Below are 21,432 nucleotides of genomic sequence, written 5' to 3' on the forward strand. Positions count from 1 at the left end.
GCGCGCAGGTGACGTCACCGCGCCGCCCGGCACCGATTGGCGGGGAGAGAACCCGGCGGCCTCCACACGTGACCCCTCCCTACCCCCCCCCACTTCGCCCTCCCCCCTTCTCCCGCCGGCTCCTCCCCCCTCGCTGCAGTCGGAGCCGAGGAGCGCTGCGCACCGCACCGCACCGTGTGGGGAGCCGGCGGCGCGGCGGAGGGCACGGCCCGGCCGGTGAGTGCGGGCTCGGGGCGCCGCCGGGCAGCGGGGCGGGCCGCTGGGGGCCGCCGGGCCGGGGGGGCCGAGGCGCGGGCCGGGGGGGCGGTGCTGGGCCGCGGGGCGGGGGGGCGGTGCTGGGCCGGCTCCGAGGCCTGGCGGCCCTCCCCGGCGCAGGCCTGAGGCGGGCGGGTGCCTGGTCCCCGCCGGGCCCGGCCCGGCCCCGCGCTCCGCTCGCCCCATTGTGCTGTGGAGACAAAATGGCGGCGGTGGCGGTTGGGCCGGGAGTAAAAGCGAGGGGGGGGGGGGAGAGCGGTACCGCGCGGGCGCGGAGGGGGGAGCTGCGCGCGCACCTCGCGCGCGGCCTCTCGCGCGCTGCCCGGCTCGCGCAGCGAGGGGGGGGGGCGGATGGCGCGTGCGGCGGCTCCGCGCGCTGCTCGGGGCCGCTTTGTTCTCGCGCCCGCCTTTGCAAATGGCGGCGGCTGCTCGCGTGGGGGGCCCGATCCCTGCTCGCGGGCCCGGCGCGTCGCGGGCGGGGGAGCCGCGCTCCGTGCACGCGGCGGGGGGGGCGGCCCCAGGCCGCGCGCCGCAGAGGCGGGCAAGCCTCCGCCTAGGCCTCATTGAGCCCCCTCCCCCATGGCGGCCATTCTGCCCCCCCCCCGCAGGCGCAGCCCGGCCGTTCCAAAGCGCCCCCCCACGTCGCCCCTTTGTTCCTCTCCCCGCCCGCTCGCGGCGCTGGGCTCAGGTTACCCGCCTGCCCGCGCTGGGAAATCTCGGCCTCCCATTCGCATCCTCTGCGCGGGCCGGGCCGCGGAGCCTCCCGCCGCGCTGAGCGAGCGGGGCTCGACACTCACTGGCCAGAAGCGGGGAGGAAACGGCCGCCCCGCCCCGCGCGTTTGGTCTTCTCAGCCCGAGGAGCTAATGACTCTACGCGGGGAAACAGAAACATTTTCCTTGTGGCTCCTAGGAGATCCGAGTAGAGCATCTTTGGAAACACAATTTCTTTTTCACACACATTGAGCCAGTTTGGGCATTACTTCGGAAGGCAAGAACCCAATGCCTGTGTAGTATTGGAATCGTTATTGAAACCGTGGTTGACATGGAAATGATAGGAACATTTTAGCATGATGTGATTTTTTGAAGTGTTACCTTGTTTTACTCCTTTTTCCCACATGTTAATGATTATTAATTTTGTGAAACTTCGTTAATCGTTCACACACCATTAATAGTGGGCTGTGCCCACTAAAACTCGTGATACCATCTACATGTTTTGTTAGTCTGGTAGCACTTTAAAGACTATTTGTTTATCCTGTATAGACTAAACTCAGCTACCCCTCTGAAGCATAAATAAAATGTTTTTACCAGTTCCATGGTTACCTTTCCTGAAAGGTCTGAATCCTGAGGTACTGCAGAAGACATTAGTAGCTCTTATTCTCACATTATATAGGAGTCTCTGTGATTGTAAGTGCATGTATATTATTAGTCTTAAAAAATAGGAAATCTGTGTTTAATCTGCAGGATTTTCTCAAGGTGACTTTTTATTGGCATCTTTCAGAATTGGTCATCACTGGGGAGGGAACAATAGTGTCAATAACAAATATTAACTTATGGCGCTCAGCACTTACAAAATTAATACTCAGAGTACAAATATATTAAAGTGATTTTTAGTAAATTAAGTAAACATTTGGCTAACAGTTGAGGAAATATTAGAGTAGCGGTCAGCCAGATAGGGCCCACCAAGCCTTTCAGTTCAGGTTGTAACTTGCCCTATTGGACCCACAGACAGGGAGCAGCCTCAGGGCTCAGCAGGGCTGGCTGCTCCATCTGTGTCTCTGCACCAGTTGGGTGAGGGAGGAGCTTTACACATACACACACACCTCACCCAAATTCCCTTTCAGACCCAGCACCTTTTACTGCATCCCAGTCTTCTACCACAAGCTCCTTTCTGCACCCAATCTCCATCCCTGCACCCTCTCCATAGAAAAGTGTGTCCTTATGATCACTTTCCAAAATTTTGGAGTGGCTCTTCTCCCCCCCCACCCCCATATAAAAAATTATTGCCCAGCCCTGTATTAGAGTAATGGTACACATACTTTCAGAAGCAATCCGAATTGAGATCTTTGGATGGGGCTTGGGAAGGTTAGCATTTGCATGTGTTCCTAACAAATGACAAGATATGTGACTTGCAGAATACCAGCATATCTCTGTATTATGGGATAAGAATGAATCCTGGAATTGTTGAAGACTTGTAGGATTCAGTCCTGCAAACATGTACACACATGCTTATCTTTCTTATTGCAGGTAGTCTCCTTGAAGTCAACTGAACTGCTCACAGTAGGAAAGTCTCAGAGGGGTAGCTTTATTAGTCTGTAATTGAATAAAACTTAAAAAAACAAGTGGTTCTGTAGCACCTTAGAAATTAGAGGGGAAAAATTGTATAATCACCTTTTCTGGGCACATCTGAAAAAGTGGCTTGTTCCCATGAAAGCTCATGAGATATATCTATCTATCTATCTAGTTTTCACAGTAGGAAAGTTAATTGTTTGTAAATATTTGCAGATCTGGCACCTCTAGCTGTTTGTTACAATATGCTATCACAAGAGGGCTGTATGGTGACAGTTCTCCACTTGCTGTCACAAAGGATTGATGAAACTGCATTGTCTCTGTCAGAGTGTATTACTTTGGGGTTTGGGGGACTGCCTTCTTCTGTATTGGTATAGCATCTAGCACAGTAGGGTCCTGCTTTAACAGTGTTCCTAGACACTATGATAATGCAGCTCATAAAATATTTACTAAAGCAATGATACTATAGTTGAATACTGAGTGTTTTACCACTTCATTGCTTGTATTGTTTAAGTGTAATAAAACTTAAACAACAAATAGTTCTGTTGCACCTCAGAGACTAAAAAAATCTAGATGGTATCATGACCTTTCTGGGCACAACCCACTTCTTCAGATGAAGGAAGTTAACTCCATTCATCTGAAGTGGGTTGTGCCCTCAAAAAGGTCATACCACCATCTATTTTTTGTTCATTTCTAAGGGGCTGCAGGACTATTTGTGTAAGTTTTTTTTTTCAGTTACAGACTAACACAGCCACCTCTCTGAAATTTTAAATGTAATATGTTTAAGATTAATTGCAAATCAGTGTTATTGAAACAGTGATATGGCATCCTGAGTATATTGTCAATGCTAAGTATTTTTGTAGTGTGTGTCAGGTGTTCTTGTTTTCACTGTCTCTTAAGATACATATCTGGATGGATTCCACTGTCGCTTCATGTTATACAAATTAGAACATAACTTAGTCCCCTTTTCGTGAAGACATGTTTATTTGCAAAACACCTGAAATTCAAGAGATGTATTTGATTCTCGTATGTAACATACAGATGGCACACAATTGTCATGTAACTCTGAGGTAGAAAGAAGATGCCAGACAAGGTTCATATGGATGCATTTAATATAAAAACTAACTACATTAAAGAGTTTGACAAAATCTGAATTGAAATTAAGCAGAGTCCAATAATGGTTTTAAAGTTAAGGAAGGGTCTGCAAGCTCTTGTTTCCAGCTATAATTTCTGTTGAAAACTTTTACACATTTATTCATTAGATTTGAGGCTTGATAACTTTGCATTGCTTGCTTAATTTAGCTCGGTAAGAATTTCATGTTGGAGGTGCCATTTGCTTAAACATTTTTAGCCAGCACCTAATAGGTAATCTAGTTCCTTGGAGTTAGTAGAAAACTAGGAGTTTGGAGGAGTAAAATGAGGTAAGGTTTTTCTGAGATAAATCAAGGAGACATATTAAAGATAAATGTTTCCAAACTGATTTTTGAATTGCTGTCATTACTCAAACTGTCGATTCTTGTAATACTTTATACATTGTCACTGCTGTTTAAAACTAGTTGAGTAAAGCCATTTTGGTGCTAAATTGTATTTTGGGCTTCATGCCAAAAATCACCTGCACATTTGTAACATTCTTGGAAAATTATCTCCTTTCACAGAGTAGACATGTATCCTTAGGAGATGAAGTTTACTGCCACCTATGTACTATTAAAGAACAATCCAAAGGGGTTGAAGTTTGAGATAATATAGAGTTTACAACTGTTATGGCATTTTTTTGTTCCGTTCTAAAGATGACCTCAGAATGGTGATGAATAATTCCATGGAGATTCTCGTATAACTGTAACATATATCAAAACTCTGGTATTCCTACACAAGAATTAGTTAATTAGAGGTGTTTAGTTTGCGTAAGTTTTCCCTCAAAATAAGAAATTTTTTTTAATTAGGATTGATTATAAAGCTACTTGATATATTTTGACCTAATGTTGACAATTTGTATCTTAATGGTTATAACGCTTTAGTTTGTTGACTTTCTGTGTCTGCTGACATGAATTTGACCCTGACTATAATTTCCTGCAACTGGTGAAAAGTTAGATTTATGCACTGTATTCAATTTTTATCAAATAGATATCAGTATTATCTGTCAGAAGTATAAAAAATCAAATTCCGCCAAACTTACTCATAATGCAAATAATGAAACAAGGAGAACTAGCTAAGGAAACCAGTTTGCCTTATAGGCACATCTTGAATGTGCAGAAGGGGCAATGGTTGTCAAACCTTTATTAAATGGGTATATTTGATATAGCACTCTGGCATATTTTCATTCTTCCCCTCAGAGGGAGAACTTTATGAGCAGTCCATACATGTTAAATGGTATCTGCATGGCAACTACTATATCAGTGTCTACTTGGTCATCTTTAAACTGTTTGTGTGGTCCTAATGTAAACCGAATGCTTTGGTACCCAATTGCTTTGGTAACTAATTTGAGTTATTGTTACAGCTATGCATTTTCCAAAGAGGTGATTTTTCAGTCCATTTATTATGCATTGGCAATTATTTTTCTGTTTTCAGATTATAGGAAGCTGTGGTATTGGTGTAGTTCTTGGGAGGAGGAAGCTAGATAAGGTCTTTTTGAAAGCTTCATCAAAGTTTCGGAAGCAAAAATGGTAAGATGCTGAAATTTTCACTGTTCAGAAATAAATATATATTCTTAGTCTATTATTAAATTGCATCAAACTTTGTCTTTTCAGCGACCGATGCGTATTTTTGTGAATGATGACCGCCATGTGATGGCAAAACATTCTGCTGTTTACCCAACTCAGGAAGAGTTGGAGGCAGTTCAAAACATGGTCTCCCATACAGAACGTGCTCTCAAAGCTGTATCTGACTGGATTGATGAGCAGGAAAAAGTCAGTGGGGAGCAGCCAGAACCGGAGACCATGGATACTACTGCTGAAGAAGAAAACAAAGAAGGAGGGTAAGTAATGTTACTAGTCAGCTGTTTTACAGGGACTGTCTGCTGCTTCAGTAGTACTTTGTTTTCCTCTAGACTAATAGTAATGAGCTCTTAAGTTCTTGAAAAGGCATTATTTATCACTCTCCCCCTAATTTTAATATTCCATGGCCAGAGGACATAAACATGGAATTCAAATAATTTTCCCTGTACATGTGTGTTTGTTTGGGATCTAAACCTTTGCTGCTTTGTCCTGTGAGCTTTGTTAACTTAAACATTTAAAGTGTCCCTTTAAGTGCACATCAGCTACCGTAGCTGCATTTACATATCTTTTACAGGGATCAAAAGACTACAGAGCATTTGACTAGGACCCTTCGTGGCGTGATGCGTGTTGGGCTTGTAGCAAAAGGCCTGCTACTCAAGGGAGACTTGGATCTTGAGCTGGTTCTCCTGTGCAAAGAGAAACCCACAACTGGTCTCTTGGACAAAGTAGCTGAGAATCTTGGAGTACAGCTTGCTGTGAGTATAGTCCTATTATTGTGTATGCTTGTCACAGTGAACGCGTGCAGGCACACACAAATGGATTAAAGGGACTAGAACTTGAGTGGGATTTTGATTAGGCTTCTTACTAAGACCAAATGGGGAAATGTGGTAGTCTTTAAAGAACCCCCTTGTAAAGTAGATGGATGTCATTTGCCACAAACAGTAATTCTATAATTTCACTTTATAAACTAATTAAACTGAAAGGCAACTCATATCGTCTAGTTCATGCCTTAGGAGAAAGGGCAGTGCTGTACGCTTGGAAGAAATGCATGAATCCAAGAAGAAATTTCTAAATGGTAAAATTATTATATTGTAGGCTATTACTGAAGATAAATATGAAATAATCCAGTCTATTAGCGAAGCTGCAATTATCATTAAGAACACACAGGAGCCTCCGTTGACACTGACAATTCACTTGACATCCCCTGTTGTGAGAGAAGAAATGGAAAAACTGTTAGCTGGAGGTATGGAAGACTGAAAACGGCTAACAGTCAGTCTGGAAACTTACGTTGTCTGTTGCTAATCACTGTTCAAATGTGCTATTCAATTTCAGATTAGGTAGCTCAAGTTGTTTGAGACAAAAATATTTCATTCAGACAAATTCAATTTTCAGATTGTAATACTACAAGAAACCATGGATGTGGATAATCAGAAACAGACTCCTAAAATTGAGTAGCACCTTTCAAGTGGTATAACTTGGGCCTTTAGTTTACTAATATGTAACGTTGTTTAATTCTTTTTTATATCTAGCCATGTTCATGGCCCACACAAATGACATCAAATGTAAGCTCGTACTTCAAAAAAAAAATCGAAGGCTTCTTGTAAATGACTTTTGCATGTATATGAAATTGGATATGTTATATAAAATGGTTTGAGTTGCAGCAAAAATGATAGGTGCACTGTTGGGTCCCTTTGGCTGTTTTATCAGCTAAAGTTCAGAATTCCAGGACGGGGTGCAGAGTTTTGGATAAAGTTAGACACCATCCATGATCTTACTCAAACTTACTCTTTGGAATAATATTTCAAAAATATCTTCACTTGAAGAATCTCTCACTGATCAGTTCTGTGTCACAGACAGCACACACTTTGACTGATGAACTTATATGCATAGCAAACGTTTGAACTAGCCTTATCTAAAACCCTGGTCTTCAGACACTTCAAAAGTATTAATATATATCTTCAGTTTTGCTGCAGCACAGACTGGAGAATATTCTTGTGCTCTATTGATTGTCTATGGTTCTGATATCTGACTTCGTCTACCAAGCCTTCTAGTTTGTCAATTTTAGGGACGCTGGACCTTTGACCAACAGGACGCACTCTGTCACGGGCCGGGGCCAGGGCAGTCAAGCCTTGTGGGCGGAGGGGGTTCCCTTGGCTTTAGAAAAGCCTTTACCTCTGCTCTGGATGTAGAGTGAGGGTTAACATCAAACTTCCCTTCTGTTAGATACTGTAGGGTTCTACTTTCTGTAGCTTCATTAAAGCACTGTAGGCTTTCTGTTCCTCCTACCTACAATTCCTCTTTCCCCTCATAACATAGGATTTAGCCTATTCCATTACATTACTCTTCTCCTTCTCTGTAGAGTTAAGTTCCAGTTAAGGGTAATAAAGTAAAGTGTACTGTAGGCTATCCTTTCAGGTAAAGGGTATAGCGCTCGATCTTTTGGGAGCCTCCGCTGCCCTTTAGGAAGCTGCCTCATCCCCTCTCCACCTGACAGAACCCCCTTGGTCAAACTGTGCCTTGTCTTCTTATTCCATCCACGAATAGAAACGCTATCAGTCAACGACACCCCGGACGTTCTGGACAGGCAGAAATGCCTTGCTGCCTTGGCGTCACTCCGACACGCCAAGTGGTTCCAGGTTTGCATTTTGTTCTTATATTTGTCTTTAAGTAGCCAGTTAAAGTTTACAAATTATCTAACTTTATATTAAAGTACTTTAACATTGGATGATAGTTGTGCTGAACTTAGCTTCTGTCAACCATACAGTTGCTAAAGAAGCACTTAAGCGAACGTAACGTTCAAAGAGGAAACTTTTTAAATGAGTAGATGCATAGCTGCTGCTTTGTGTTAAGAGTAATGTCACTTTTGTACACTGTAATACTAGTAAATTATAAAATGTAATGTAAATATATATTGTTTACCCTTGACAAAGTAGCACTGCAAAAATAATATTTGTCTGCAAATTAATTGGTTTTGGTATTTTTATTGAATGTGCCTTTGCTTGATTACTTATTCTAGGCCAGGGCTAATGGTCTGAAATCGTGCGTCATAGTCATCAGGGTCCTGAGAGATCTGTGTACTCGGGTTCCTACTTGGGGACCACTAAGAGGATGGGTAATGCTTGCTTTTTTCTGAATTGTTTGGTTTTTTTCTTTGTCACTGGAGAGAGCTGTTCTTCAGTCTGAAATTCCATTTTTATGAATTGCAACTTCCTTTCATTTGAATAAATTATTTGACGTATTCTGTTTTTGAATACATTATGTGTGATATAATCACATACTTTGGATATGTGGGGAGAATTTAAAGTAACTTTTAAACTTATGGCAGTACAATCCTCTGCTTCTTGTATCTAATTTGGAGACTCTTTTGCTGTTGCTTGGCGTCTGTTGGACACTTTCCCTAAAGCAGTCCTGTGTTTGCATCTCACTTCTTAAAATCTCAAATATCTTACAGCCTCTGGAGCTGCTGTGTGAAAAATCCATTGGAACAGCTAATAGACCAATGGGAGCTGGTGAGGCCCTGAGAAGAGTACTTGAATGTCTTGCATCTGGAATTGTTATGCCAGGTTAGATGGTTCTCTGTATATACATTTCAAAGCAAGAAATCACATGGGATGCGATTCAAGTTTGGTGCATTGTAGTATTATGTGGTACTTGAAAGGCCCCCACCCCCATGTCGTTGTCAGAGTTGCTTTGATCCTGCCTCAGCGCAGGGAGAAGGACAAGATGACCTTTCAGTCCCTTCCAGCCCTGCAGTTCTATAATTCTGTGTTTGCAGTTTATAATGTGTAGTGTGTATGGGTTTTACAGTTCATAGTTTTATTTAGGGCACATGGACCCATGATGTTAAGCCCTGCAGTGTGAAGTACCAAGTGCTGCAAGTGTTAAATGGATTGTCTTTCTAAGTGGTTTTGACCAACTTCACTTATAATTGTACTTGTAAAATAATCCAAATAAATTTCAAAATGTTGGAAATTGATCTATTTTACACAGATGAGTGTTGAATGATGCCAAGGGAATACTTAGTTTAGATTTTTTAGAAACACTAGGATAATTCTCTGCATATCTTCCTTGTTTCCTGCCTTCAGATGGTTCTGGTATTTATGATCCTTGTGAAAAAGAAGCCACTGATGCTATTGGGCATCTAGACAGACAACAAAGGGAAGATATCACACAGAGTGCTCAGGTATAGTTTTGACTACAGATGTTGCAAAAACTTAATGAGTTCAATTTATGTTGAACTTCCATATTGGTTAACAGTAGTCTAGTAACCTCACCGAGGTTGGTTTTAATATTTTTAATACTTAGTCATGTTAAAAAATGGGTCTCACACTAATAAAAGGAATTTATAGTTTCATCTACCAGAAGCAAAAGTATCAGGTTTTAAGTAGTGATTTACCACTGTGGCCCAGGTTTTGGATTGAACTTAGAATTCTAAGGAGCATCCTATTTAAACGGAAGTGTGTTCTTTTGATGTGTTTTTGTTGGTTTTTATTTTGTGCAGGGGTGGGTAGAAGATTCCTCTTTGAACCTCTGCAGTGAGCAAATGTTGCTTTAGCACCTTGTGCATCCCATTAACACGTGTTTCATCTTTCTAGCATGCCCTGAGACTTGCTGCTTTTGGCCAGCTTCACAAGGTCTTGGGGATGGATCCCCTGCCTTCCAAGATGCCCAAGAAACCAAAGAATGAAAATCCAGTTGACTACACTGGTAAATATTGGAATAAATGTCTACATTCTTTGTGCCCAGTACTTTTATTGCACCGTCACTGTGTAACTGATATATTTCTTACGACTTTTACAGTCCAGATTCCCCCCAGTACCACATACGCCATCACCCCGATGAAGCGTCCTATGGAGGAGGATGGAGAGGAGAAGTCTCCCAGCAAAAAGAAAAAGAAGATTCAGAAAAAAGGTATTGAGTTAATCAGAGGTAGGTAACAAGTAACAGGGTGCAGCCTAAAAGCTGTTTTCAGACTAAAGGCAAAACTTCAGAAGAAACTATTTCACGTGGAATGGCTTACTACAAATCTAAGGCTTTCTCTAGAGTAAATGATACTTTCAAGTCCCTATTTCTATTCAAGACATCCACAGTGGCAGATTGTAACCTCTTATTGTCTGAACGCAGTTGTCAAGTTTGTTTTAAAATAAATGTGCATGTCTGACACAGAACAAACTGTGTTTCTATTTAGAAGAGAAAACGGAACCTCCCCAGGCTATGAATGCACTGATGAAATTAAACCAGCTAAAACCTGGTCTCCAGTACAAACTTGTGTCTCAGACTGGTCCAGTTCATGCTCCTATCTTTACTATGTCTGTGGAAGTCGATGGCAGCACGTTTGAGGCATCGGGGCCTTCCAAAAAGACAGCCAAATTGCATGTGGCAGTAAAGGTAAGAGCCTTGTATGCATGTAACACTTTTCTTTTTCTGAAAATATATTAGTACCTGAAGACTTACTCCCTTAAACTTGATCTTCTAGAAGATCATGTTTAAAATATCTGAGGTCTGTAGGCCCTTATACATGGATACAGTTTTGTGTAGAAGTTAAAACACTGAAGGAGTAGCAGCCCGTGACAGAGTAAGTAAATCACTAGCCAGAAGACTCTTCTTACTGCCAGAGTTCAAAGGGACTGCAAAGCTTGGGGGGATGTTTCTAGCCCACACGTTCCAGCTCCATCAGTGGAGATGGGTGAAGCTTGGTCTAATACTCTGGAATGAATGTGTGAAGTTGTAATGTCAGGGACAGGGGATCCATTTCTGCACAGCTTTCTCAAATAGCCATATCACAATATGGGTATGAGAGTCATGGGGGACATAGCATCAGTATGTGACAGTGGCCTTTTTCTCTTCCCACACCCCCAGGTGCTGCAGGATATGGGTTTACCTACAGGAGTGGAAGGCAAAGAGTCTGGAAAAGGAGATGAATCGGCAGAGGAAACAGAACAGAAACCAGTGGTAGTTGCCCCTCCTCCTGTAGTGGAAACTGTCTCTACACCCAGTGCTGCTTCTCCTCCCTCAGAGCAAACTTCAGAAGTAAGCACAAACTTTTTACGTCTTTTGAAATCTGATCTTTCCTCCAACCTTCAGGAGTGGACTGTTGTGATAAGCCTGCTCAAATTATTTCCTATGAGTCGGAAACACTCAAGCACCATTCTAAAAGGAGTGCCATGCACTTGAGTGTCAGTGGAGTTTTTGGAAGAGCATCTGTTAAATAGCATGTCCTGAAACTCCTTACAATCCTGTAAAATATCTAAGGATTTTTTTTTCTTTCCTGTTTAAAGGGAAGCAAAGAGTACACTTGACTACACATTGCTGACAAATGCAAAATATAACTGATGAAATAATCCATTTCCTTTAAGGCTAACATTTTCCTTTACTTATAAAATCCATAAACTGGTAATTCCTGAATCCAGCAGCTTTTTGGAACTTTAACTACGTTTCTAATGTATTTTAGAATGTGAAACAACAGGGACCAATCCTGACAAAGCATGGCAAGAATCCAGTGATGGAACTCAATGAGAAGAGGCGTGGTCTGAAATACGAACTGATTTCAGAGACAGGAGGCAGCCATGACAAGCGCTTTGTTATGGAGGTGAGCTGACTTTGGTCATCTGCATACAAGATTGCATTTATAGACATTCGGTGCAGTTTGGGCTTCTAGGCCTAGTACAGTTCCATGGTTCTGTCTGACACTGTGTGGAAGTAACAAGCTATGCCATGCTTTACCAGCACGGCTGTGACAAAAGTGACTTCTCTTCTGTGAATAGTGCTGATCCATACATGATTATTTAATCTGTTTCCAAGGTTGAGGTTGATGGGCAGAAATTTCAAGGAGCAGGCTCAAACAAGAAAGTGGCAAAAGCCTATGCTGCATTAGCTGCTCTGGAGAAGCTATTTCCTGATGCCCCCATTGCTATTGAGCCCAATAAGAAGAAAAGAGCCCCTGTACCTGCAAGGGGAGGACCCAAGTTTGCAGTAAAGGTAGGTCGACTTGCTGGTGATTTAGTGTTTGTGTGAATGAGCTAAGAATCGTTGTCTAGTGTGTTTACCTTCCACTGTACTAACTACTCCACCGCTGAGAGAGGCGGGGAAAGGGTGGGTATATCCCAGTTGACCTTTGGAGAAATGGAGATGGATTTTTATCACTAGTGGTAGAACTAGGACCAGACACTCAGATGCGAGGGTTGGTTCTACTTGCACTGAACTTTAGAAACACACATCTGTTTCATCTTGGACTTTAAAAATAGTTAGTAACAAGTCATCTCTCTTTTCCACAGCAACATAATCCAGGTTTTGGAATGGGAGGTCCCATGCACAATGAAGTGCCACCTCCCCCAAATATGCGTGGGCGTGGCAGAGGTGGCAACATCAGGGGCCGTGGTAGAGGCAGAGGTGGATTTGGTGGCGGCAACCATGGTGGCTACATGAATGCTGGTGAGTTACCATGAATAGTTCACTCTACCAGCTTGAAGCCTGCTGTCTCATGCTAACATGGACAGGGCTCGTCGAACCGCGGCCAGCCCCGCTCGCCAGCCGTGCTGTCCGGCTCTTCCGGGTTACAGTCTACTCACCACGGGCGAGTAGATTGTAGAATTTGTCGAACCCTGTTCATGGAGGTAAAGAGAAGGAGCCATGCAGAGTGTTACGCTTTTAAGAAGCACATGGGATCTCTTTCGGGGGGAGGCAATGCGATGTGTTCCTTGAAAATACAACATGAAAAGCAGCAAATGCAGCCCTTCCAGTATGGCTACGGGCTTTCCATTATGGCTACAGAAAAAGTCTTTTGTACTTTTACAAAGATTGCTAGTGTAGCCCTTTCTGTTAAGGATGTTCGGAAGCATGCCATTCAGTAATTGTGTAGGCGACAAATGTCGGTTACACAATTAACCCAATAAACGGTTCTGAATGTAAAGAAGCTTGGGAGCTGATGGGCAGGCACTCTGGCTCAGTCCTGGCTCGTGCCATGTCCCAGAAGCTATTCTTGCTGTAGCTTCACATTTAAATAATTTGTGAGATCTCTAGTTTTTAATTGTTTGTCTAGGTGTAAATCAGTTAAGGTGGAGGAGTATGATGTTAGGGTTGGTTGGTAAAATTTGAGTAAAATTATTAGATAAGGAACAGCTAAGCTGAACTTTATACGGTTTCCCTCTATAAACTGGGGCCCAAAGGGAAGTTCTTTGGGAACTAATTCCAGCGCACAGCTCCAAGACCAGAGCAGCCCTGGGTCAATGACATTGTGCAGAAACTGGAGTCCCCCCCAGATGGATCTGATCTTAACTTTGACAGACCTATCTGGGGTTGATAGGCTTTCATGGTTTAAGCATGTAGGTGGCATCTGTATACTGTTATATAGAATGCAGAGTTCCTGTGTTGCATGTTGCACTGTAGTTTATTGGAAATGAAATTTGTTTAAAAGCTTTTCATTCCTTTAGTGATAGAAAATGAATTTTTTAGAGTACTTGCTTTACTTCATTCTAGGAGCTGGATATGGAAGCTATGGTTATGGAGGAAATTCTGCAACAGCAGGCTATAGTAAGTGTTAAAGTTTTAATCTTTGAAACACAGCACCATACTGGGGTTACTAAAACTCTGGGTTACACCATACAGTGATATACCTGTACCTGAACCATCATAGCATGCTCATTTTTTAAAAAAAATGAGAAATAATGAAAGGTAGCTGAATCTGATGTTTAAAACTTAAACTCAAATCCAGGTGACTTCAGGTTTCCTCTTCAAATGTGAATATTTTAAATTTCTCTGCTTTAAACCATGTGAAGCAATCCACCACTCTTGTGAATGATTTTCCAGAAAATACACAGCTATTTGTCTTGAGAAGAAGCCTTCATTGGGGGGTGACAGGAGCAGAGAAATCTAAAACATGACTTTCAAATGTGGCGCATTTTGCCATCTTCAAAAGAATTCTAATTTTTTTCTCTGCTCTGTCTCCCCCTTTTGTAGGTGACTTTTTCACAGACTGCTACGGCTATCATGATTTTGGGTCTTCCTAGATCATCTAAAAGTATTGCACAAAAACAGCTTTTTACTCCAATTTTCTCGAACTCCAAAACCCAAAGTGTCCGTGCTGTGTCCCTGTGCTTCACTGGGTTTCTCAACAGTGGCTTTTCACCGCAGCTTGTCTGAAACTATTAGCCTGCAGAACTTAAGACAGTGGCAGTTTTTATTGTGATTTGCCTTTGAACTTGGTCGTAATTGATGTACACAACAGGGGGAACTAATTATCCACGAACATTTTTGTGCAGTTTGCACAAATTTTAAAGTCAGCTCTGTTCAGCATAAAGGCAAAAAGCCCACCTTTGCTTTTTATGGAAAGCATTACTTTATTTTTAAGAAACCAGTACTGAAGTGTTTTAATCTACCTTTATCTTAATTTACAACAGGTTTTTTACAAAATTTAAGCCTTTTAATAAACACCAGAACTTGGATAGATGGCTCTGACAGTAGGGAAGAGACTTTCAACACTTCTGAATCTAGTGCAGCCCAGCTTTTTAAGCATGCAAAATGATAACTTGTATGTGGAATCATATGTGCTAAATTAATCTTTACATCCTTTGTAATACACTGGTGGATAAATGCTGGGGGGGGGGGGGGCTTATTGTGGCTGATAGCTAGGTATACTCTCAAAGGTATTGTATTGTGCTTCCAATACTGGTACACAAAATAGCCAGGCATTAAGGAGTTGGTGTAAAAAATGTTATTTTTGATTACTTTTAAAATGCATGGGTTCATTAGTTACATTAAAAATGGGCTTTTTTAAAATAAGCATAAAGGGCCTAAAACACTTCAAAAACTAAAATGTCCAGGGTTTGTAAATCCAGCGGGCCATCTGATACTCTATAGCTTGTGCCTCTTGTAAAATGCACAATGCCCTATAAGCAGAAGTATTTAATAGCCCGGACAATTAAATGTTTCTCAGAGAATAAATTTCCCCTTGAGACTCTCAAATCTTTAATAATAAACGTGTTCGGTCCTTTATTCTTGCTGTGATGCCTATGTTTCAAAATTGTATCTTTGTCACTTCTTTTTGACTGCAGAGCTTGCAGCATTGCATTGATTTAATATGTGAGGCTCAATACCGTTTGAGTTAACTCAGTCATTTAAACTGGTGAAAACAGGAATCTGTCAAACATCAGGTTGTAGAAACCTTCTTGGGCAAAATTTTAAATTTCAGTGTGAACACTTTTTAAAAAAATAATGCATGTCCTATTTTTTTTAGAAAGTTATTGTTTGAGATAATGTCTTTTTATACAAGGGAATAGTTATTGTTCTGAATGAGGTGAAAACTGCCATTTTTTAAAATGAATACATGTTACAGTAACTTGTGTGTTGGATATTTTTTTTTCAGTAGATTTAACTGAAGGGGGGTTCAGATGCAGTGTTAATGCTTGCTTAGTTCAATATGAAGGGGTCATCTAGGAATGACTCCCAGCAGCTGTCTTAACTCGCTTGGGAAAGGAGTCTGCTTCCACCCTTGGTTTTCAGCTCAGGTGATGCAAGTTTTCTCCCTGACATCCTGTTCGGGAGAAACTCTCTTCTGCTTTTTTTTTCCCTGTAACTCTGGTTCTCTGTACCAAAACTGGAGTTCAGTGCCACACTACAGGCCTATTTTTATTGTGGTGTAGGTAAGGCCATAATCATGTTATAATTTTTGTTAGGTTGAAAGAAACATGAAAGAACTGTGTTTCTCCCCTTTTGAAACATGGCCTTTTGCCCACAGAAGAAACACATGTTATAACAGGTTTATTTGAAAAGTTTTAGTCCTTGACTTTTTAACCTTAAATTCTCCTCTATTTGAGAGATACTGAGTACTTCTTACATCCCTTCGTTTCTAATGTAGTTTAAATCGGTAGTACTCCAGCCACCTGTGTCTGCAGCAGCACTTACTCTCCTAGAGCTGTGGGTACTCTACTGTGGACACTGATGCAGGTTTTTTCCTAGATCCTAGTGGCGGCTGATTCTTGGTAAATAAGAATTGTGATCTTTATTAAAAAGTCAAAATGCAACATACCTGCTCTCATCTTTTAAGTTACTAAAATAGGCCAGTTATCTGGGGCCTGAACAGAACAATCCTGTTAAACTTGAACAAGTTTAAATTTGACAGCAAAGCGGTTACTCAGCAGTGCAAGCCCTAGTCTGTAAATGCCACAGGCAGATTAGAAAATAAGTTTCTAGTTGCCAGAAGACTTGGTACAGTGTTATTCCAGCTATTCCTTTTGAGGCCCTCAGCCGAAACACAGGGTTCTGGTAAACTTGTGAGTTTGTGCTGTTGGCAGAATTTGATAGTGAGCAATTTAGTACAATTGAAATAAGCGTTATAAAAGGCATCTTTAATTTCAGTCAAATTATTGCTACATAAACAGCACTTCATGTGGAGAGTGCTCTTTATTTTAGAGTGATTTGCATGGGTGTTAACTCTAAGTCCTTGTCTCTGGGTTAAGATTCTTCCGTATTGTCATTCCTTTTCTGTGGAGAATGGACTTTGATTATCACTGGGGGCTAGCTTGTCTCAAATGTAATTTGAGCACTAGAACAACTTAACTCTGTAAAACATGAAGTAATAATTGTTAGATATTGTAAAATGCGTTAGAAAAACCACTAGTCACCTTGAACTTAGCTCTAAATTTGGTGTAGATGCTTACAGAAATTAAATGTGTGTAGAACTTTGACTTGGAGAGTTGTTAAATGAACAGTGAGAGTAACTGGGAGTTCCTATGTCAATGTGTGTAGTAATTCCTTATTGACTTAAATGAACAAAATGTTACACCTGTTGGCCTTGTCTGGAATTACTTAAATCTATCTTTCATGTATTGGTCACAGTCGTCCTAGATTCTCAAGTGCTGCGTACATAATGACAAAGCATCATGGTGTGATGCAGCGCGCACAGCCGTTGACATTTGCGAAGCGGCGAAGTGACTGTTTCCACAAGCCTGCACGAAACACAGTTTGATTTACTCTTCCTTTGTTCAGGCCAGTTCTATAGCAATGGTGGACACTCTGGCAACACGGGAAGTGGTGGAGGTGGAGGCGGCGGCGGTGGCGGCGGCGGCTCCTCTGGCTACGGATCGTACTATCAAGGTGGTGACAACTACAGCTCACCAGTTCCACCCAAACATGCTGGAAAGAAGCAGCAGCATGGAGGACAGCAAAAGCCTTCCTATGGGTCAGGCTATCAGTCCCACCAAGGCCAGCAACAGCAGTCGTACAACCAAAATCAGTACAGTAATTATGGCCCTCCACAAGGCAAACAAAAAGGGTACAATCACGGACAAGGCAACTACTCTTACTCCAATTCCTACAACTCCTCTGGCGGAGGATCAGACTACAACTACGACAGCAAATTCAGTGAGTTTCTCTTTGGGAGTATGGGATTCCCCACACGGTGTGTTCTTGTCACTGCAGCGGGCGGAGGGAGAGAGCCCATGGAGTCTCTGGCACTCCCAAGCAACCAGGTTGACTGAACTTGGGACTGAAAGGATCACAGTAGATACTGTGCGTGTTTGGGGCAGTGATGTTAATGGTTAAACTGCGGGGGGGAGGGGGGGCTGCCCCATCCCGGCTGGAGCAGCCCCGATCATAGCAGGGGGGCATTGCAGCCCAGTTGGGCAGGCATGGCCCACCCAGCCACCCCGTTTAATTTAACCTGTTAAACGGTATCTCAGATCCCTAGTTGGGGGGGGGGGGCAGACAGATTTCCACAGGGAATCTGAAGCGTTTTGGGGATGAGCAGGTGGCACTGCCTTAAACATTTGTGTTGTGATGGAACATCAGTGCCACACTGGCATGAGTGTCCATTATGGGGATGCTTTGCTCTGCTGCATCTTCCTAATGAGCAGTGTCATGGAATCAGGGGCTTGAACAGGACTGGAAGGAATCTTCAGGGCCTGCAGCGTTTCTTCATGGTGCAGAGCCCAAATGACCCAGCCAGGTGTAGCTGTTGTGAAAAGCTGCACTTCTGTCTGAAAGCCAGGCCCTAGTCCCTCATGTAGACAGTGCTGGGTCAGTGGAAGAATTGCCTCTTGAGGAGGTGGAGAAACTACAGCAAAGGGCGAATCACTCCTCGAGTGAAGTGATGCAGTAGTGCGCTTGTACCTCAGTAACCTTTTAAGCCTTAGCTGTTAGCTGCCGAGTGTAGCAGATACCATATTGGCCTCCTGACCTGTTAGACCAGGAGCACAGAACCTGTGGTGTGCGGGCCAGATCCAGACCCTTGCTTGTTGGCCTGTTCATGGGCCTCATGTTCAGCTCCCCCGCTGGAGAGAGGTAGGGTGCAGAGGCTCAGGGCTTCCCTGGCAGTGGGGTGAGCTGGTACTCTCAGCTCTAGCCCTGTAGGTGGGAAGCCCTGAGCCTCGGTGCCACCCCCAATGGGGCTGGAGCTTTGGGCACGGGCTGGGGAAGCCTCGAGCGTCTGCGCCCCCCCATGCAGGTGAGTTGACTGTGCGTGGTTCCAGAGGGTCAATGCCCCTTATATAAAAAAGGTTCCCCGCCCTGCATTATGCTGACACTTCCATTCTGACACTGCGAGTCTGTTACAGGCAGTTCTCCACGGCCTGGCACGTTGGGTGGGTCTGTGTGGATTATGTCCGCCGCATTAACCCTAATGCGATCAGTTGGGCAGCTAGTCTTGAGTAGCTTTAGAAGAACAAACATTTGTGGTGGAAAGAGCAGAACTGTCAGATGAAGCTGCTTCAGGGCACTTATCCCGAAGCCAGCTGGCCTGTTCACATCCAACAGTCATGTTGGTTTTGGCTTGGCAATGCTAACTGAGGCTACCCATGTGACTCAGCCAAGAAACTGCTCAAGCCCCCCCTCTCGACAAAAGGTTATCGCTTTACGTGCATGAGCTGTTCTTGCAGCTCTAGGCCAGATGCCCCCCCACGCTCCCAGCGCCCTCGCAGCCACGTACAATTGTACCGGCTGTGGAGATTACCCTGCTATTACACGCTGGTCTCGCTTTGGTACGGTTTTGACTGCTTAAGCCTCCGCTGCTCTGGCAACTAGGCATGTGGAGCTTTTACCGGCCAAAGGCTTTTCTGTAATTGAGCACTTGCCCAGAAGCCTTACCTTGCTGGGTCAGACACCTTGGCAGTTTCTCTTAGGAGCTCTGCGTTCCACATCAATAGTCTGGATATTGTTAAGGGCTCCTAGTCTAAGAGCAGAGTTGCAGATTTCATTGTCGGCCTTGTTCACTGGGTGTTCTCAATTGCAGGTTACGGTGGCGGCGGCGGCGGCGGCGGTGGTGGCGGCGGCCGTGGTGGAGGTGGAGGAAATAACTATGGGTCAGGAGGTTCCTCATACAATACTGGTTCCCACAGCGGCTATGGGGGAGGATCTGGGGGAGGAGGGTCGTCTTACCAAGGTAAGCAAGGTCAGTACACAACCCTCTCTGTCTTTCCTTTGTTGAATGGTTTTGAGTGCGGTGCAAAGACGCAGTCACCACTTCCGAGTGGTGTGTGCACGCCACTGGAGGGCAGCCCAGATGGGACAGTCGCTCCTGTCCCACAGCCTGGTTTACGTGACCTCTTCTCTCTCCGTTTCAGGTGGATATTCTTCTCAGACAAACTACAGCTCTCCCGGTTCAGGCCAGAATTACAGCGGACCCCCAAGTTCCTACCAAGCGCTTCCCAAGGTGGCTATGGCAGAAACGATCACAGCATGAATTACCAGTACAGATAAGCCGGCCCTTTCTCCTGGGGTGTGAAGTTTTGTTACCTTCCGCACTGCGCACCCTTTGAATATTGAGTTTTATTGCATCACAGTAAACATGTAAACCCCCTGTTTCCATGTTGCAGTGCTCTTTGTGATCTCCGTCACTAATGGTTGAGTACCTGTAATTCCATACGTAGCTGTATTTTGGACATCTATGTATTTAATGGTTTGTTAGTTGCCATTACCAACTTTGTCTAAATAGAATTTTTGAGTTAATAAAATTTCTGTATCCTTTTTCTATTTAAAATTGTCATTCAAGTGTTAACCCAGTATGGCTTTAAATAGATAAGGGATATGTCATCTGTTAATGCTTTTGTGAAGTGAGTTAAACAAGCTTTCTGTATTTTAATGCTTTAGTGTTTCAGTTTTATAAGTGAAGATTTTATTTTAAAAACCAGTGGGAAAGAGTGGGTTTTGTATGTCTGGATCATTCAGGCAGTACATCTGGATTAAGCTGAATGTAGACAAATAAACACAAACTCTTGATGTCTTTGTCTCCAAACATGTAGTTTTGCCTTGCATACAAATGTCAGCTAGAATGTTTGTCTGCAGCAAAATAACTGTTTTGTCCTCCCCTAATAGCTGCACTGGCACAAATAGTGCAAAATGGTCAAAGCCAGTTTGCAGAAATACAGCCAGCAGCCTCAGAGATATGTGGCCGATACTCATGTTAAGTAGCTGTTTCTAGCCAAATAGAAAGCAGAACTCAGTTTGTTCACAGTTATAAAAATTGGCCACAACTGTCACTTTAAATCTTTCAGTGCTATTGGTTCTCTCCAGAGCTGCCATTCTTGCTTTAGGGTTTTCTGCTGGACAGCTGAAATGGGGCCAGACTTGTCAGCCACCAGATAAGGTGTCTTGCCATTCCCTTGGGAACCTGCAATGCAGAGCATAGTGCCTCCTTCCTTGGGAGTTGCTGTGCTCCTCCAGCAGAGCCCTGCCAGGGCAAAGAAAATAGCTAGACTGACACTGTCTTGCCAAAGGACGCAGTTGAGAGGAGCGGTTCCTGGTGGCTCCTGTGCCTGCCCTTGGAAGCAGGGAGAGAAGAGCTTTGATTCCTCTCCTCTCACCCCCCCCCCCCCCCCCGGCTCTCTTAGATGTCAGTGCTGCCCTGGGTAGAGGAAAGAGTCCGGCAGCAGCAGTTGTGGAATAGGTTTGGTGAGGTTCTGGTGTCCACAGGGCTGGCCTGCCAAGTGGTAGATCACTCTAGTGCCATCCTAACCCTTAGCTGCAGACGTGACCACGTTTCCTGCTGTGGTCACGATCCCTGCCACACAAGGTGCCCCAGCCCTTGAGGCTCTGGCAGCTGGAGAGATCTGCAGCTCGTCTCCACCTGGCCATCGCAAATAAACTCTTGCCAGAGTTAAAACCTGCCCTGGGCCTATGACTTCCCCGGGTGGAAGCAGAGAGCCCTTGCTCAAGCAGGCATGTCTGAAATGCCTATGGACAGGCACTGGGC

General features: G+C 43.7%; 1 protein-coding gene across 3 annotated transcripts; it reads left to right on the plus strand.

The window, feature by feature from the left end:
- Positions 1–65: 65 nt before the first annotated feature.
- Positions 66–20,461, plus strand: ILF3 (interleukin enhancer binding factor 3). Of its 3 annotated transcripts, none has more exons than XM_075916115.1 (20): positions 66–216; positions 5,107–5,201; positions 5,286–5,512; positions 5,827–6,007; positions 6,348–6,495; positions 7,797–7,888; positions 8,269–8,364; positions 8,704–8,815; positions 9,338–9,435; positions 9,848–9,959; positions 10,053–10,163; positions 10,441–10,640; positions 11,112–11,282; positions 11,704–11,841; positions 12,054–12,230; positions 12,527–12,683; positions 13,728–13,781; positions 17,235–17,609; positions 19,474–19,632; positions 19,805–20,461. In XM_075916115.1, the coding sequence occupies exons 2-20, from the start codon at positions 5,199–5,201 to the stop codon at positions 19,921–19,923; spliced, it is 2,730 nt and encodes a 909-aa protein (XP_075772230.1). In that variant the 5' UTR covers positions 66–216; positions 5,107–5,198; the 3' UTR covers positions 19,924–20,461. The 3 variants fall into 3 exon arrangements, with proteins under 3 accessions (XP_075772230.1, XP_075772231.1, XP_075772232.1); XM_075916116.1 differs by having other exon boundaries at positions 19,474–19,623; XM_075916117.1 differs by lacking the exons at positions 17,235–17,609; positions 19,474–19,632; positions 19,805–20,461 and adding an exon at positions 14,208–17,034.
- The last annotated feature ends 971 nt before the right edge of the window (positions 20,462–21,432 follow it).

The sequence above is a fragment of the Pelodiscus sinensis genome, unplaced genomic scaffold (assembly GCF_049634645.1).
Source record: "Pelodiscus sinensis isolate JC-2024 unplaced genomic scaffold, ASM4963464v1 ctg90, whole genome shotgun sequence".
NCBI lineage: Eukaryota > Metazoa > Chordata > Testudines > Trionychidae > Pelodiscus > Pelodiscus sinensis.

Coding starts and splice junctions, on each gene's coding strand:
- ILF3 (XM_075916115.1), top strand. Junction 8,365..8,703: donor GGGGACCACTAAGAGGATGG/GTAATGCTTGCT, acceptor AATATCTTACAG/CCTCTGGAGCTGCTGTGTGA. Junction 10,164..10,440: donor AAAGAAGATTCAGAAAAAAG/GTATTGAGTTAA, acceptor GTTTCTATTTAG/AAGAGAAAACGGAACCTCCC.